The 19867-nt window shown below is 40.5% G+C and overlaps 1 protein-coding gene across 18 annotated transcripts in view; it reads right to left on the reverse strand.

Annotated features, from left to right (window-relative positions):
• Positions 1-19867, reverse strand: part of LOC143032368 (uncharacterized) — an 867199-nt gene that overhangs the window by 218062 nt on the left and 629270 nt on the right. For all 18 annotated transcript variants that reach the window (XM_076197020.1, XM_076197011.1, XM_076197005.1 and 15 more), the window contains 2 exons: positions 3417-3547; positions 1430-1565 (listed from right to left, as the gene is read on the reverse strand). In XM_076197020.1, the coding sequence (XP_076053135.1) occupies positions 1430-1565; positions 3417-3547 (267 nt within the window). The remainder of the gene's footprint in view (positions 1-1429; positions 1566-3416; positions 3548-19867) is intronic.

Genomic DNA, 19867 nt, shown 5'->3' on the forward strand with positions numbered 1-19867 from the left:
TGAAGAACTTAGATATTCTTCAGATTTTTCAGGAAAACACGACAGAATATTGTTGTTTTTCACTTACCTGGATGGAGCACATTGTTCTGCATATCAAAGAGTTTTACCTTATCACAGTTCAGTATCTTTTCTAAGAATTACGTTCTGGGTAATCTAGTTTTATTTCAATTCAGAGTCCAATGTCATCCTTAAAAGACTTTGTTCTGGTACACTCCCAACGATTTCATTTGACCTGACGTCAGGCAGTTTCATTCCAATTAGAGGGGACCTTTGGGCATCAAGAGACGAGGCAAAATTTTGCCTTTGCCACTAGACTGACTTGAAAGAGAACGTTAAGACCCCTCGAAAAACATCCCCTACATCCACAACACGTTAATAAAAAAAACATGGCAAGAAATGTCTTCATCCATTATGCCTGTGGCCGATACCGTCGCCTCTACTGTATGCACTGGGATAGCCAGGGCAAATGACAGTCACTGATGTTCGCGTTTAATATTTCTCTGGATCTCACGATGACCGACCAGATAAGAAAAAACACCCGTAGACTTACTCCGTTAATTCGAGTTATTTTCAAAAAGATTTGGTCGTGAAAAGAAACTCGTAGATAATACGAGTGAAACGCTTCGGAGTTGGTAGGGGGGTGGCAAGACTTAATTGTGCAAATATAGTCATGAGCAGAAGTCCCGACACACAAAATTTATTTCAGTAGCATAAAAGAAACTGAATATTGTCATTACGTTAATAATAATAATAATAATAATAATAATTAATAATAATTAATAATAATAATAATAATAATAAATCACAAAACACTTTTGCAAAGACAGCTACTGCAGAGGGAGGAAAAAATCAATTTTAAAGAATTATTTGCATAACAAACCTAGTTTACTTGATGACGCCCATTCAAGGCTCTTTTCTGACAAACGCCAGGTGATTTTATTCAGCTTAAAGGGGGGGGGAGGGGATGCTGCCTCTATACAAAATGGGGTCTTGATCGAGCAGCACCTCCTTTTTGCCCCGAGTTTACTCCCTGTCAGCTGAATGAAATCAACCTGTGTTAGACATAACCGATTCTAATCATCCTGAGCCTGGTGGGATCAAAAATGCTAAAGGCAGGTGGCGGGACTTTGTACTGACGACTAAACCGAGACACAGAGATGGGAAGAAAGAAGAGAGACTCAAATGAAACGACGATATTACCAAAACCGCCGCCATCTTCTAAGTATTATGAAGCATTCTACGTTACGTTACGTTAGGCTTGGCTAGGCTAGACCAAGTTAGGTTTGACAGGAAAGGCACTGCCAAATACTGATTGTGATTTATAAAATCCTGCTACTTGGACGTCAAACAACCTATTGCATGGCACTGGTGACACGGGAACGGCGATATTGTCGTCTTCCTTGAGCCAGAATGCGGGTTGAGTACTCACGTGCGCGGGCGGTGCGGCTGGTTTGGGTTTGGGCGGTGCGGTGGCGGGGCGGTCCTTGGAGGTGGCGGCAGCGCTGTGCTTGAGAGGGGACGAGCGCCTCGAGTTCTCCTGGTCTTTCTCCTCCTTCGTGATCGGCCTGGGGGTGGGGGGGGGAGAGGAGGCAGAGAGGTCCACTTTAGTCCGAGAATGATGAACACACACACAGAGAACACGAGAATGATGAACACACACAGGTTCAATTCGAACACAGCATCCATCCTTCACATCACGTCACACAACCCACCCCTACCCCTACCCCGGCATTAATCGAATTAGTGCGGTAATCCACCAACAAGTACACTGAAAGTCCCTACGGGATCACATCCCACTCAGCATGAGCCACTTGGGCACGATCGCCCGCTCGCATGATTGCTTGCTTGCTACGCTGGTCACTGCTCTACGAATTACATTCCAGCCAACGAGACACCATTATATTCAGTTTAGAAAACGTTACAAAAGGGTTGGTAGTGCTAAATCATTGAATGAAGGGGTTCTATTCGCCTGAATAAGATCGCCTGGCGGCGGCAGTCAGAATAATTCACAAGAATAATCACCGACGCCTAAACGTTGATCCTACTTGCGTAAGACACTGTCCAAGTCTTATCAAGGAAAGAGCTTAGATACATAATGTACCTTGCACAAGTCATATCAAGTGAAGAGCTCAGAAGTTCCTCCGTGTCAACCTTTTCATCCCCTAACCATAGAAGAACATCTTACCAGGCCCGTAATCACCTCCAAATCCTTTTTGAGCTTGTCTAGGCTGATGAAGCTTATTCCTACCTCACTCTCACACTTTTCCTTTACTTCCCTCTGTCTTTTCCTTTACGTTTCTTTTTCCTTTATACTCTCTTTTCTTGTGCCCTCTTTCTTCCTTCCTCCTCTTCTGTTTCAATAAATCTTCCTCGTTTTCTTACTCTACCTCGTTTCTTTCCTCCATCCTTTTCCCTCTCAGTTCTACCTACGACCTCTTTACCTTTTTTTCATCTCTTTTTTTTCTCACCGTCTCCACCTCTTTCTTTTTTCTTCTTCTCTCTTTTCCCCTTTCTCTTTTTCTCCGTCTTTCTGCGTTAGTTACACCCGTCCTTGACTATGCGGTACATTTCTGGTCTCCGTCCTATAGAATGGATATCAATTTACTAGAATCAGTACAGAGGAGAATGACCAAAATGATACACATGGGGGGTTCAGAAATTGACCTGACGAGGACAGGCTTAGGCGACTTAATGTGGTAATCTAACTGAGGTGTTCAAGTGCATCAAGGGCTTTAACCAGGGTGATGCAAGCAAGGTTATTATATTAAAACAACAGGGCAGGACTCACAGTAATGCTTAGTAATTGGACAAATTTAGATTTAAGAAGGAAATAGGCAAGAACTGGTTTACCAATAGAGTGGTCAACGAATGGAATAGACTTGAGTGCTGAAGCTATCGCCTGTTTTAAGAAAAGGTTAGACAGCTTTATGGATGGGGATGATAGGTGGTCATGGACATAGAACTGCATAATGTAGGCCTTATGGTCTCTTGCAATCTCCTTCATTCTTATGTTCGCCCGCCATCCTCTCTCTCCCACCCGTTCCCACCCGCCTCTTTCCCCCCTTCCTGACTCTCCCTCTCGCATATACAGACACACACACACACACACACACACAGGCACGCCTCTTTCTTGGAAAGAGACAAGTGTCCACTTCTCCCGCTCCAGGTTTTATGCACTCGTGGAATACCTCTGTATACATATTCATGTTTCCCTAAACGAGCATGATTTTATTGTCCTTCTCTCCCTCAGGAGAGTCCACGAATCTACTCTGGAAATCTTAGCCATACGCGACAACGGGTGACGTACTCTTGGATATTTCATTCAGACTAGAATGGACCATCAAGTAAAAACACAAATATACGGATATCTGAATAGACAGATCCATGGAACAACACATGGGGAAGGAGTTTCTTACCTTGGGGTTGCGGCTGCCAGGGACAAGGCCTGCAGGGAAGACCGTCGAGAAACCTGTTCCCAGAGCTCGGCCTGTTTGTTGTAGATCTCGGTGAGCCTCTCGGATGCTGTCTCTACTCCCCAGCCACGGTACTGGGGAAGCCAAGAAACCAGGTTACTCACTGACCTGCCCCAGCCAGGAGGCTTCTCAAGTGGTGCAGGCAGGAGGTAAGGACGGACAGGAGGTGCTGAGGTTTGGAGGTGCAAGAGTAAGGAGGAGGTATCAGAAAGAGGTTTGTCGGTTGATCGGTCTGGAGGCTCTCTGCTGCCGCCGCAGGTACATGGATCCCGTAACCTCGGGGTAGCCGGCTGCGGTTCCCAGGGCCTTCCATTGACCTCTTACAGAGTTAATGTTGAGTTGTTGTGTGTGCGTGCGTGTATGTGTGTGCATGTGTGTATGTGTGTGCGTGTGTGTGTGTGTATGTGTGTGTGTGTGTGTATGTATGTGTGTGTGTAAGTGTGTGTGTAAATGTGTGTGTGTGTGTGTGTGTGCGTGTGTGTGTGTGTAAGTGAGTAAGTGTGTGTGTGTGTGTGTGTGTGTGTGTGTGTGTGTGTGTGTGTGTGTGTGTGTGTGTGTGTGTGTGCGCGAGCTTTTGTCACTGACTAGAAGGAGCAGTAGCAGCAACAGCAGCTGTAGCAGGGCTACAGTGAAGCAAAGGAAGAGGAACAGTTGTAGCATTGAGTCGCTGCTAGTCAGCTCATTTTTTGTGAAAAGAGTGGTGGAAAAATAGTGGAAGTTGTGGTTGGTAGAAGAGAACGTGGGTCATGCCGGAGACCGAGTACCGGCCTCTCAGATCCACACCTCCAGGTGGAGGTGAGGCAGCCTAAAGGAGACAGTCTTGGTCATCATCCAAGGTCAAACAGAGATCAGGAGGAACATGCTTTTGTCCGAGTTCAAGGTCATTCATTAAAGTCAAGGTCAACTAAGGGCGATTCTATCCGGCTTAGAATAATCTCCGATCGTTATGGAGTAAATCAGTGCAAGAAATATGTTTCTAGGACGCAAACTGAGGCTCGGTATGTTATATCGAATCAATATTCCAGTGTCGGTCAGTTCAAGCGTACATAACTTTAATCTCCTGTTTGGTGAAATTCGAAGAAAATGACCAAAACATTTAAGTCGTGGTTTGATGGTCGTGATAAAAGTTATTCCACTTGTCTACAAAATGACGAAGTCAAAGCGGAGATTAATATACTACGTGAAAAGTTAATAGTTGGATTTTTTCATACGACCTAATGTGCACTGGAAATGTAAGCATTATCATAATGTCTTAAACTTGGACAAAATAAAGCATTCTGTCCAATAAAACTTCAATACTAAAATCATAAATACATTTTGGGAAACTGCTGAATGTTGCAAACGAATTTAGAATACCTTCACTAATACATGACTCCAGGACTGTTTTTTCCAATATGGAGGTCGACGAATAGCTTCCATATTAATATTTCTGGGATGGAAGGAAGGAGAGTTCTATCAAAGTTACTTCTAGAGTCTTATTTCTAGCATGAAGAGGATGGGAGGGTACTTGCGTGGTCTTTCACCGTTTCTTTGTTCTGTTTACGGTTTCGTCACATAACAAATGTCTAGGAGTTGCATGCCGTCGTTATCCCCTCCCTGACTTCAAAGCCCGTCAACTCCTCCACCTCCACCTCGAGGTGTGTGCGGCCCCGAGGGGATGGCGCTCGGCCATCGGACCCGGACCCACGATCCCGGCGGTAAACTTCGACTGTATTTCTTCCTCAAACTTTTCAAAGAGGAAGAGCCGATGACAACGGGCGTCTCGTTCACTCTTACTACTACTATAAGCTGGTAATATAGAAGAAGTTTATACAACACACACAGTAATTCAACATTTCATTCCGGAGAGATATATGGAAAGGTCAAAGATTGATTACAAGCCACTATGGAGTCGTGAGTTTCCATTTGGTGAAAAATCAAGGCAACATTTATTTTTACGGCACATATATAAATGTAATACGTTCATACATATATAAACACTTATTTACATACATGAATACATAACTACACACACACACACACACACTGGATATAACAATAATTGTGGCCCCGAGTTTCTCCACCTGGAACCTAAGAGTGCCATGGCAGCTGTCAGGGGTCCACGGGCCCTTCCATAGACCTCTCCTATACACTCAACCCTCGATTTGCCGGACTAAAAGGGGGGAAGGCTTGACCGGGAATAGCAAATGTCCGGCAATGGAAAATGTCCGGGGGCCTACCCCCTTGCCGGACTTTACCCTATATATGTCCGGGAAACACAACCCACCCCCGGACTTCACCTCGCATAGCTGTCCTATACTGTCCTGTAATATAATATATTACCTTCTACAACATGCACATATACAACATACATATACTATATACAGGTACTGTACTGTTTTTTATTAGCATTTACCGTATGTCCGCCCGCGCTGCCATCTAGTGCACGATTTGCGAACTTTGTCCGGCGCGGTAGTTTGAAATCGACTCGTCCCGGACTTTTTTTTACTTTTTTTTTACCCCCCCGGACTCTTGTCCGCCAAATCCGAAATCTGGCAAATGGAGGTCCGGCAAATCGAGGGTTGAGTGTACGAAATGTTGAGCTATAGGATGTGCTGCTCCATTGGTTACTATACAAATAGATAATGGCAGTAAGAAAGGGGAAACGCCGCAGTTGTCAGCTCTCCATATATGAAAAGTTGAAGGAAACAAAGTCGATAAGAATAAAGTCTTACACTCATCTGAGAGAGCAAGTACCATCACCTCAGAGACACACCTCCGGATGGGGAAAATGGAGACAAGTTTGAAGATGATGCGAGAGACAATATGTTCAAACGTTCGTCTTGAGGACCATTACTAACCGTTGTTGGTTCCTCTAATGTGTGTGTATATATATGTATATATATATATATATATATATATATATATATATATATATATATATATATATATATATATACACACACACACACAAGTAAACGCACATGAACGCATACGAACACGCGCGCGCGCACACACACACTCACTCACTCACACACACACACACACAATGTACACACACACACGTACACACACACACATACACACGCGCACACACACACACACACATGCGCACACACACGTGCACACACACACACACACAAATACACACACATGCACACACACACACAATGCACACACACACACACACACACACACATACACACACACACACACACTAACATTAGTAGCAGTAGTGTGGCCTTCAGACAAGGACACAAGAAAACGAGAGGGCATCAACGGATGAAACTAAAACGATCCCAAAGCTGGCGGGAAAAAATGTAAGTACGAAGACTAGATAAACTGGGACTGCCCACACTGGATGAAAGAAAAGAAAAGAAAAAATGTCAAATGAATGCTCTTTTTCGGACCGTGAAATGTGTGAAAAAATTGACAAGAAGGGCTACTGATATGGGATGAAAAAATATAAAAAGGACATAGCAAAAACCTTATGAAATTGGAATATTTACGAGAAGTAAAGAAATTGTTTTCCCCATGAGTGCGTTCATTTATGGGACAAAGTGAACAAAAGTGCAGACAGATAAGTGAAGAAAGTTTGAGAAGTGGATATTCAAGATACGGGACTCCACAACCATACCTTCAACCTCTCTCTCTCTCTCTCTCTATCTCTCACTCACTCACACACACTTTCGTCGGATGGACGGCGAAGATTGGAGTTCCGAAGAAAAATCAAAATTTACATGGATCTCAACGTCAAGGAAGTACCTTATTGTATTTATAGGGAAGGGAAAAGCTCGTGGTGTAGTGGGAAGGTGAGGAAAAAAGAGCAGGGGAGGGATTACTGAGGGAAATGGAAGGCAATGAGGAAGAAGGGGACTTGGTTCAGGCAGGCAGACGCCATATAAACAAACGTCAATTTAGTGACGATGAAGGGACTAACAAAAATGTAAAGATTAGAAATATAGATAAGAGCAGCACAATGGAAGGTGAGGATAATAATTTCCAGGGATTTAATGAGGGAGGGGAGGATACCAACCTCCTCCGATTAGCAAGACAAGAGGAAAAACTTGAAAAAATGACCGAACATTGGGAGAGTAGGTTCGGTAAAATGGCAGAGATGGCGCAGAGTTGACAAAGTGGAAGAATTAGAGAAGGTGAACAAAAACCTAAATAAAGAAATAGAAGAATTAAAAAGACAGTTAAAAGAAGTGAAAGATGAGAATGAGGAATTAAAGAAGAACAAAGAGAATAAAGTGTCCTTAGCAAAAGCAACACAGGGTTGGAAAAAATCCAAGAGAACAATAAAGTTGCATTTACTGAAATAATTAAACAGCAAATCAAAGAACAAACTGAAGACTCAGTTATCAAAGTGACGAGACAGAAGGAGAATATAGTAAGAGACTTAGCAGATAAAAAGAAATGTATAATTATATTAGGAATGGAAGAGAAGTATAACCTAAATAGAACCACATGAATCAAAGAGGAAAAAGAAAAAGTAAGCAGTTTACTAGAATTAGTTCAGGAAGATGAACCTGAAATCATGAAACAAATTGAAGAGATGTATAGACTCGGAAAGTATATTATAGATAAGACCAGACCAATTAAGATTAAATTCAGGTCACAAACGACAGCAGAGAATATCTTAGCAAAAACAGGGAAACTAGCAGCAAGTGAACAATATAAAAAGGTATGGATAAAAAGAGAAATGAATAAAGAGGAAAGAGAGGAGGAAAAAATGAAAAGACAAGAAGCTAAAGAAAAAAACGAGAACAGAACAGAGTCAGAAAAAGAGAAATTCTGTTGGAGAGTAGTGAATATGAAAGTAAGGAAATGGGACATACTAGAGAAAAACAAAAGGGAAACAGAAAATTAAAAGTGTCTTACACAAATATTGATGGATTAATAACAGGATTGAATGAGCTGAATGATTATCTGAAGGAAAAAGAACCAGACATAATGGGAATTGTAGAGACAAAATTAAAAGGTCCACTACCACCCAACAGTGTAGGACATAATGCATATAATTATTGGATTAGAAACAGAGAGACAAAGCAAGGGGGTGGAGTTATGTTCCTGACTAAGAAGGATACAAACGTGAAGAGTGTCACATATGGAAAGAATACAGTAGAGATGATTATGATTGAAGTGGAAGACAGAGATAAGAAGAGCAGAAAGTTTGTAATAAACTATGTGCCTACAAAAACAGCCTCATGGGAAGAGAGTGAACATAAAAGTATGTTAGAGGACACAAAGATAACATTAAATTAGATAATGGAAGATGGAGGAAGAATAGTTATGATGGGCGACTTTAATTGCAAAGAAGTCTACTGGGAAGAGATGACAGTAAAGGGTGGAGACGGCTCATGGGGAAAAGTTCTACTCGAGATGATTATTGACCACACAATGACACAATGGATACAAAAGAACACTAGGTATAGAAATGAAGAAGAACCATTGAGACTAGACCTGATAATCACATCTGAACCTAAAATTGTGGAAAAGATTGAATATAAAACACCAATAAGTAAAAGTGACCACATATTGATTGAACTGGAACTAAATGAGAAATACATGAAAAGAAATGAACAATATAGAAAAGGAAGAATGATGTATGAAATTTTTTTTTTTTTATAAAATAAGAGAATTCTTTCAAAAAGAAAACTGGGAAAGAATATACTAAGAAGAAATAACAGTGGAAGAGAAATGGAATATTTTGACAAAAATTTATAAAAAAGTAGTGGAAAAGTATGTCCCAAGACAAAAACAAGAAAAAGAATATGTAAAGTGCTGGTACAACAAAAGTTGTAAGGAGTTAAAAGACAAAAGAGATAAAGCTTGGACCAAATTGAAGAAATACAAAAGACCTGAAAAAAGGAAAATATATACTTGTTATAGAAATGAATATGTACAACTGTGCAGAGAGGAAAAGAGAAAATATGAAAAAGATGTCATAGAAAAATGTAAAGATCAACCAAAACTATTTCACAGATTTGTAAACAACAAACTGAAAAACAAACAAGATTTAGAAAAATTAAGACAAGGGGGAGTTGAATACACAGAGGAAATAGAAATGGCGGAAATTATGAACAAGGATTTTAAATCAGTGTTTACAAGGGAGAACATACAACCTGGAGAGATCGAATGGAAAGAGAAAGTCCCCCCTATGAAAGAAATAGAAGTAACAAAGAACAAAATAATGAAACACTTGAGTAATCTTGATGTCAGAAAATCGCATGGACCAGATGAAATAGCAAACTGGATATTGAAAGAATGCAGAAATGAACTGGCAGACAAAATACACAGCATAATAAACAATTCCTTGAAAGAAGGAAAAGTTCCAAAATATTGGAAAAAGCAAATATAGTACCTATATATAAAGGGGGAAATAAAGACCCTACCAACTATAGACCAGTCTCTCTAACAAGTGCAACAGCAAACATTTGTGAAAGAATTGTCAAAAGTAGATGGGTAAAATATTTAGAAAAAAACAATGTGCTCAATCCAAGGCAATTTGGATTCAGACAAGGACGATCATGTGTCACCAATTTAATATGTTTCTATTCAAGGCTAATAGATATAATACAAGAGATGGATGGGCTGATTGTGCATTTCTAGACCTAAAAAAAAAACTTTTGACAAAGCACCACATAAGAAGTTGCTTAAGAAATTAGAAACTGAAGGAGGAATACAGGGCAAACTGCTTAAATGGATAGAAGACTTTTTGCAAGAAAGACAAATGAGAGTAGTGATAAGAGACAAACACTCAAATTGGGATGAAGTGATAAGTGGTGTTCCACAAGGAACAGTTCTGACCCCAATAATGTTTGCTATATATATTAATGATATCGATGAAGAAACTGAAAGTTATATGAGCTTCTTTGCAGATGATGCAAACCTATTAAAAAATGTGAACACGGAAGAAGATTGTGAATCACTACAGAGTGATCTAAATAAAGTATGGGAATGGAGTAGGAAGTGGGAGATGGAGTTCAACACTAAAAAGTGTAGTATAATGGAATTTGGAAAAAGCAAAAACAGAATAACAGGATCATACAAATTGGGAGAAGAAAGAATAAAAAAAGTAGAAAAAGAGAAGGACCTGGGAGTCATTGTTATGAATAATATGTCACCTGAGAAACATATAAGATTTTTGGAGAAACTTATAACTTCATAAGAACAATCAAAGTGGCATTTACATACCTGGATGAAGAAATGGTGAAGAAAATTCTAATCACTCTGATAAGACCAAGATTGGAATATGCAGCAACGATGTGGTCACCAAGTACAAAAAAATGTATAAAAAAAACTTGAAAGAATACAAAGAGCAATTACAAAATTGGCACCAACACTCTCAAACTATCATATGAAGAGAGACTAGCAAAACTTGAGCTACAGACACTAGAGCAAAGAAGAGAGGAAATTTGATAGCTATCTACAGAACCATGAAAGGCATAAAAATTATTGATAGAGAGGATCTAATAAAATGGGATGATAGAAATACAAGAGGACATGGAAAGAAAATCAAGAAAGACAGCTATAGAAGAGATCTGAAAAAGAACAGCTTTCCTCACAGAGTAATAGACAGTTGGAACAAGTTAGATGAGAAAGTGGTGTGTCCAAAAACAATTCATGAATTTAAAAATAGTTTAGATAAATTGAGATATGAAGACGGTACACCACGAGCATAGCTCCCCTTCTGTGAAATACAACTAGGTAAATACGCATACACACACACACGCGCGCGCGTGCACGCACAAAATATAGAGATCACTTTTAACAAGATATTTTACAAAACGCAAATATGGAAATTAAAGAATATAGAGGGACGTTCAAGAAATGTATCGGAGTGGGTCAAAGACTTGATGAAAAAGAGACTCATGAGGACGATGGTGAAGGAGGGACGTCAGTTTGAGAGGAAGTACAACCACTCCTCGTTTAAGGACGACAATTGGGACCAGCGCGCCGTCGTTAACCGAATTGGTCGTTAAGCGAAAGTGTATACAGTACATATACGTACATGTACTGTATGTACAATGTCCAGCAATACATGTATCTTTATTTTCGTGTATTTCCCTTTTTTATACAGTACATTAAAGCTTTATTTACTGTTTATTTACGGTGGTTATGTTCCCGAAATTACCGTATATGACCAAATCCGCGTATGCTGACATTCCATATTGAATACCGGGGTATTTCTTTAGTTTTGACCATGGGCGAAATATAGCAATAGAAAATTAATTATTAATTTTGTAAATTAAAATGTATCAACGTAATATGCAATTTTGTGGGCGGAAATGAAAGTAAAAAATACAATGCTACAAGAAAATATGCTAATGAACGAAATCGGTAGCATAGGATTGGTACGCCATCTTGTCGTCTGCCAACGTCTCTCACGACGACGACAACGAGGACGAGCCGGATGACATTTAATTTGCAGGTAATGATTTATCAAACACAGGTTAGGTTAGTTTAGTTTAGGTTAGGCGAATTTATCATCCTTTCATTTCCTCGACATCGGCATCTATCATAACAAACATGGTGTACCATTCGTCCGACATGACTTCGTTACTTACGAAATTTGTTTTAGCACATATTTTTTTTATTTCCGCTCACAAAATTGCATATTACGTTGATACATTGTAATTTACAAAATTAATAATTAATTTTCTATTGCTATATTGCGCCCTTGGTCGAAACTAAAAATTTACCACTACCGGTATATATTGTACCCCAGGTAGTTTTTCCAGCTTGCAGGATGGTAATGTAGACCTAAGCTTCAGAACACTTTACCTCACAGCTAATATCCACCGTACAAGTTCATTTATAACATCATACAAATTTGCCTCAGCCAACTTAATTATCGTACACGACGTCGTAACTTAGGGAGATTTACGTTAAACGAATATTGGTCTGTCATAAAGCCCGTCGTTACTCCGAGTTGTCGTTAACCGAGTAGGTCGTTAAACGAGGAGTGGGTGTAACTAGTGAGGTCTAATAAGGGTCGGTGTTGACATGAGTTCTGTTCTTGACCTACATTAATTACATAATTGATGAAATAAAGTTATAAAAATCTATTTTGCGACGTTGCCAAAATAAGGACAATGGAGGATGAAAATTATTGTAAGAGGTTATAGGACGATCCAGGCAGGATACATGAATAGAGGCAGAAATGGAAATTTAACTTCAATGTAAAGATTGAGTTAATGTTAATGAGGGTAAAAAGTATACAAGACCCAAAACTAAATCTATTTTGTGGCTTATGTACCTCTACCCACCAACATTACTTTGCATTTTTACACTGAGTTACATGTGGTGTATTCATACAAAATATAAGTTACAGAAAATGGAAACAAATCAAGGAGTCGTAACCGAGAAGATATAGAGCCTTGTTTACAACACATATGAAGAAAGACTTAATATACTGGAACTGCCAACACCTGAAAAAAAAAGATGATGTGACAGTGTTCAAAACAATGAAAGCATAATTGACAAGGAAGGCCTCCTTGTGTGGGACAGAAGAAATACCAGAGGTAATAAAAAAAAAAAAGTTTGAAGGATATAAAAAAAATATAGTTTTTCATACAAGTACACACTGACACAGGGAACAAAATGGAATAGGGATAATGTGCTCAGACAATGCACAAATTGAAAAAGAAAATTGACCAATGGAAGTAGAGTCAGCACCCAACAAGTATAGCATATTACACCTAAATAAACTAACAAACACACAGACACACACACAATGTACTTATACACATTTTTATACATATGTGTGTGTGTATATATTTCTCGTTGGTGCGGAGGGTGTGTTGAACAAGATGGACAAGAGCAACCAAAGGGCTGACGAACTCCTTACGAGTCAAAAGCCACCCAACCCCGTTATAGGTCACTAACCTATGTCCCTGAAGCAAGTGGTATCCATGCAGGGAATGGAGACAGGAATCGTGAATGCCAAGCCCTGTCCCAGTGTTGTGGTTACGCTGAGGCGCCCACCTACGGTTAGCAACACGCCTCTTCAGTCCCTGATATAAGCCAGGACCAGTGGCCCCTCATGATTCGGAGAAGCAACTCGGCAGAGCGGTTTGATGTGAACCTTTGAATGGGGCACGCCCTGAACAAAGTATCTACAGTAAGGGGGGCCACATCATTCAGTTTTTGGTTGTCTCCTTCACTACCATGATAGAGGGTGCACAAATACTCTACCACGATCCCTGGGACTATTCTGTTTGAATATATACACCCAACCCTTTGTCCACCCCTATTGGGCTTCGTGGTGGCTGGGGGCGTGGGATGGCGAATCTTTGTGTCCATATATCCAGGCGAGGCGCTCCTTGTAGATGTGAACTTGCAATCTGCCCCCTACTACACAGGCGGCTGGAACAGTGCAAATGAGGTGCGAGCATGTCGAGCCATGCCTTGGGTGTCGTTTTTTTTTTTTTTTTTTTTTTTTTTTTTTTTCCTAGCGGGTTCTCAGTGTGGGCATCTGGATCATGCTCTTCCTTTCCTTAGACTATCCACTTCCCTTTTTATTGGTGGAGAACAAGAACTTATAGTGGCTCTCTCTAGTGGATATAGCGGTACTCTCTGAGGCGAGAAGATCGGATGATGATGAAATCAGTAGCGAGGGCTTTACCTAAAATTGGGCGGGCCACAACAATAGGGTACATCTCAGGGGTGGGTGTGGGTAGCTGTGGGCATATCTAGCCAACTATAGCCCACCTTTATGGGGGCTACTCTGATGTGCGTGCTGGTGAGGTTGAACCACAATTTGGGTTTTATCTTTATCATTGCAGTATATGCTTCTACAGAGTAGTATGATTTAAGAATATATTCTATGTAAAGCGTGACTCTAAGGTCAACCAGTGTCCTCACACATTTATTGTTTTGGGTGACTTCAATGCAATATATGGCATTGTGACCCTGGCACTTTTCGGCACCTATATGGACTTGTATTGGCAAGAGTTGATGAAAAATGCCATTGCAGAGTAACCATGGGCAACATTAAAGTCACTGACCTTATCTTTGATGATGATGCTGTTATTCTTGTAGAATTGCCGGAGTCCTGCTTGAAGCTCTCGCGTCACTGGACAGTGAGGTGAAACAATTTGGAGTCTAGGTCTCCTGGGCTAAAGCCGAGATCCAGGCCTTCAAGGGTTTACTGGATGGTACAATTCAGTCTGTATATGCATGACAGTTCAGCTCCATGCATATGGTGAAGACAAGGCTTTGGAAATTTCCACATGCCTTGGTAGTTTAGTGCATGGCAGTGGTGGGTCATGTCAGGAATTCCTTCGAAGGATTGCTATAGCCTATAGTGATATGGATTTTCTCAACCAGATTTTATATTTATATTGGAACACTAAGATCCAAATCTTCAGGTAGCTTATGTTCCTTGTCATGCTGTACGGATGAGAGACATGGCCACTAAATGATGATCGAAATAAGAGTCTTGAAGTCTTTTGTAGCAAGTACCTTCAGAGAATCATGAGATGTGGCTGTTATGACTTTGTATCAAACCAGTGACTGCTCCATGAGGTGGTGGTGGAGGGGGGATCTTGTCCAGGGAAAGCAAGGGTGATGGTGCCTGCATGTGAGTAAAGTCAGGTGCCTTCAGGCGTATGCTCTCACTCTCACTCCCTCACTCACTCACACACACACACACACACATATTATGGAATAAATTACTCATTACAGTGAAGTCTTTCATATAATCAAACCTGGCCGTCACAAAGCTTTGATCTTGGGTTCCTCAAAATACGAGTCCACCGCGCTGCCGATTGTATTATTACGAAGCATCTAAATAGCAGTAAACAGGTATGATCTTATACCATGGGATGAAAGTGACTGCCATTTGTCGTCCGATATCTTTTGTTTTACACAGCTCCTCACACCACCAGTGAGGTACAGTAGCATATGATTAAGGCTTTTTTTTCTCTTCACGGTTCTATTATGGAACAAATCATTCGAGTAAAAGTCTCGGTCACATGCTACCGTACCTCACTAATGGTGTCGGGAGTTGTGTAAGACAAAATATTTCGGACAACATATGACAATCACTTTCATCCCAGGGTATAAGATCATACCTGGTTACTATTTTGACGGTTTCTAATAATACAGTCGGTAACGCGGTGGACTCGCATTCAGAGGGACCCCGGATCGAAGCTTCGTGACTGCCTGTTTTGATTTTATATATATATAATATATATATATATATATATATATATATATATATTACATATATATACATATATATATATATATTATATATATTATAATATATATATATATATATATACACACATTATATAAGGCATAAAAGGGTCTGGGATTTTTCCTACCAGTACCCTAAGGTTTGGGTCTTTTAATGTACGTGGATGTGGTACAGATGGGAGTAAAAGGGAAGTGAGAGGCAGTTTGTGAGAAGAGAGATGGATGAGTTGGCATTGAGTGAAACTAAGTTGAAAGGGAGGGGTGAGTTTGAGTTTGGGAGTAGTTAGGAGGATCTCAAGAATGAAGAGAGGACGAGGGTAGAGAAAGGGTGGCTATACTAGTAAGTGAAGACATAGAAAAGCGTGTGGTGGAGTGGAAGGATGTTTCTTCAAGGTTAACGTGGATGAAGGTGAAACTGTGAAGGGGGATGTGGGTTTTGTATGTGCATATGGGCCTGGTAATGAGGGGAGTGTAGAGGAAAGGGAGACATTTTGGATAGATTTAAATGAGTGCATGAATAGAGGGATTATGGTAAATTATCAATGTAGTGGTAGTGGGAGACCTTAATGCTAGGGTAGGAAATGAACCAATAGACAGAGTGGTTGGTAAGTGTAGAGTTCCAGGAAAAAATCATAGTGGAGAGTTGATAGTGGAGATGTGTCTAGAAAAAGTTGATAGCAAATACAGTATTTAGGAAGAAAGTCAAGCATAAGTACACATGGGAGAGGGTGGTGGATGGAAGGGTGATAGAGCGTTAATGGACTATATAATGGTAACCAGGAGTATAGTAGGAAGAATTAAGGATGTACATGTTCTAAGGGGAAAGAGTGGGGGAATATCAGATAATTTTTTGGTGGAAGGTAAGTTGAGAGTGGATAGATGGAGAAAGAGGAAAAGGACAGAAGGTAGGGAGGTGCTTAAAGTGAACTGCTTAAATGAGAAAGAAAAGGAGAAGGAGAACAAGAAGAAATTGAGAGACGAGTGGGAGTGAAGGATACATTAGAACTAGGAGTGGAGGAATGGGGATGGTTCAAGGAGGGAGTTACAAGGTGTGCAAAGATGGTGTGTGGAACAAGGAGGACGGGGTGAAATAGAAAGAAGGGTAGTGAGTGGTGGGATGAGGAAACAAAGAAGGTTGTAGAGGAAGCAAACTTTCACAGAATAGTTACAAAATAGGACGAGGGAATCATATGAAAGGTACAAAGAAAAGAGAAGTAAAGCATAAGATAGAGTAGGCAAAAAGGAGATCAGATGTGAAAAGGGGTAAGAGTATGACAAAATCTTGAAAGTACTAAAAAGATGTATTGGAAAGAACTTAAGAGGGGAAGAGGAGGTTAATCAAATAGAGAAGAAAAGGTAAAATGTGCAGATGAAGAGATGATAATGGAAGAGAAGGCAGTAAGAGGAAGATGAGCAGAGTATTTAAGGGAGTTGCTAAATGTGAAAGAGGATAGGGAGGGAAAGGTAGTTGCAAGTGAGGAAAATGGATGAGAAATGAGGAAAGATGAGATGAAGGCAGTTGTTAAGATGATGAGAGCAGGTAAGGCACCTGGGTTGGATGGGTGTCATGGCGAGTGTCTATAAAAGGGAGGTACAGTGATGGTGGACTGGCTGGTGAGGTTATTCAATGTTTGTCTGAGAGAAGGTAGAGTGCAGGAGGACTGGAGGAGTGCCTGTAAAGTTCCACTTTACATGGGAAAAGGGGACAAGTGTGAGTGTAGTAGTTTCAGAGGGATTAGTTTGTTAAGTGTAGTTGGGAAGGCTTATGGGAGGGTCTTGATTGAGAGGATTAGGAGAGGAACAGAGGGAGTAATTGGTGAGGAACAGTGGGGTTTAGGACAGGTAGGGGTTGTGTAGATCAGATTTTTGTGGTAAGACAGATATGTGAGAAAGCTTTAGGAAAAGATAAGGATTTTTTTTGGACTTTCATGGATTTGGAAAAGACTTATGACAAGGTAGACAGGAAGGCACAGTAGGAGGTATTGCAGATATATGGGATAGGAGGAAAGCTTTCAATAGCAGTTGAGCTTGTGTTAGAATCAGAAATGGAGAGAGCAAGTGGTTTGAGGGATGACTCGTCATCTAGGAGGAGCCAAAATAAGAGGGAGGGATGGGGGTGGACGGGAGTGGAGTATGTAGAGATGGAATGGGTGGCAATGGACTTTATGCCTTGGCTTTTTAGCTACCTCCCATGTAGGGAGGAAAGAGCCTTAAGTATATTTATGTAAATATGTATGTGTATATATATATATATATATTTAACAACTACAATGCACTTTAATTCTAAGCCATCAACATCAGGAGACCCGATGGAGGCCGACATGCAGAAACTGAAATGCGATACTCCCAAGGACTCGAACCCGGCTAGCGCATGACAAGTGCTGTAGTGACTTACCGATTAAGCCATCAAGAGAGATATCTTTGATGGCTTAATCGGTAAGTCACTACAGTATTTGTCATGCGCTAGCTGGGTTCGAGTCCTGGGCAGTACCGCATTTCAATTTCTGCATGTCGGCCTCCATCAGGTCTCCCGATGTTGATGGCTTACAATTAAAGTGCATTGTGGTTGTTAAAAGGACCCATTCAGTGTTTTATATATATATATATATATATACACATGCACACACACACACACACACACACACACACACACACACACTCATGCTTTATATGCACACTTAAAAGATGGGAATAAAAGTAGAAAAACTAATGAAAAATCCATCTATAAACTCATGATCAATGGATGATTACTTGATTATCTTCACTGAGCTTTATATTTTGCTGCAATCGAGCTCCTTTTTACGTTCTAAAAGGTTGTTCCTCAAAATCTGGTCTATGTGGTGTAACAAATATGGTGAATGACATTACTAATGCATTTTGATATCTAAATCTAAGTATTTCAGCCCTCGTATATTTGCTAGAAATTGTGAAAATGATATAATTTGATGACCATATACTGAGTTAGAATTTTGTATGTAAAATTCTAATTATTGCATAACTACACATATATTAGCTTTTTCTATAATAATCTAACATACACTCAATATATAGAAGAGGGTTTCGCACATTTCAGCAATAATAATTCTCAGGAAAAGACCACATTTGCTAACGATCTTTTGTTACTACGTCCACTACTTACCTCGTCTCAAACATCAAGCCAGCAAAACATTCAGTTAATAATTTTGTCAGAGTTGTGACTATATCAATATTGAATCTTAGATGGCTAGTTATCAGATAAACTAGGTACCTATTGAACTAGAGGTAAGTCCTAACATACTGCAGGGGGTGGCAAGGATTTATCATCTGTTAGCCTAGGCCACAGCCAGTTGCACACATCTGAACATTTCTCAGTTGACAATCCCGAACGAATCAATCCAAAGATCAACTCGCGCTTGATTGGGTTGCAGCCTTTCAAGTAATAAAAAATAATAATTTTCTACTAAATGAATTTTATGACAAAATCCACTCATTTCTAATAAGCAAAAGTGAAAATATGAAAATGCAGAACAACAGCTACCAGGTCGCCTTTTGACATTCGATTATATATGTAAAAATGGCAACTCAATCTTTTCGGGAAAAATAAATCACCAACAGATGATGTATGAAACAAACATAAGGTGGATGGAGAAGGAGAGGATGTCGAGGTGGAGGTAAGGCTTTGGTACAGGACTGAGGGTAGTCCAGACAAGTGCTGGGCGCTGCTGGGATCTAGGATGGGGTGGTGTGTGAAGGACAGGGGCATGTGTGAAGCTACGGTGCAGGGAGCAGGGCTCAAGGTATCATTGTGGAGGGAGAAAACAGACACTGGGGATAGAGAAAGGAAGGGAGTCTGGAGAAGGCATTCTTCTGGTTCCAGAAACTGGAAGAGACAGAGGAGCGGTCGTGAAAATTATCAATAAGTATGTGAAGGAGATAATACAGGGAGAAACTCTTAAAACTGTAAAGAAAAAGAGATGAGGGGAAGGTGGAGGTGAATGTGTGAAGATAAAGACAGGGAAAATATGTAGGTGGACAAGTAGAAAGATAAGGATGAGAATGAGGACTCCTATCCACAGTTGTCTCGGGGAAACACTGAGGACCAACGAAAAAAAAGGTAAGATGAAGGATGAGTGTGAGGCTGAGGACCAGGGGGAGGGAGGGAGGGGGGGAGGGACGGGGGGGAGTGAGGGAGGGGTTTGGGAGGGAGTTGGCTGGGGTTTGGGTGA

The sequence above is a fragment of the Oratosquilla oratoria genome, chromosome 13 (assembly GCF_046742065.1).
Source record: "Oratosquilla oratoria isolate Oo_2021 chromosome 13, ASM4674206v1, whole genome shotgun sequence".
In the NCBI taxonomy this organism is placed as follows: domain Eukaryota; kingdom Metazoa; phylum Arthropoda; class Malacostraca; order Stomatopoda; family Squillidae; genus Oratosquilla; species Oratosquilla oratoria.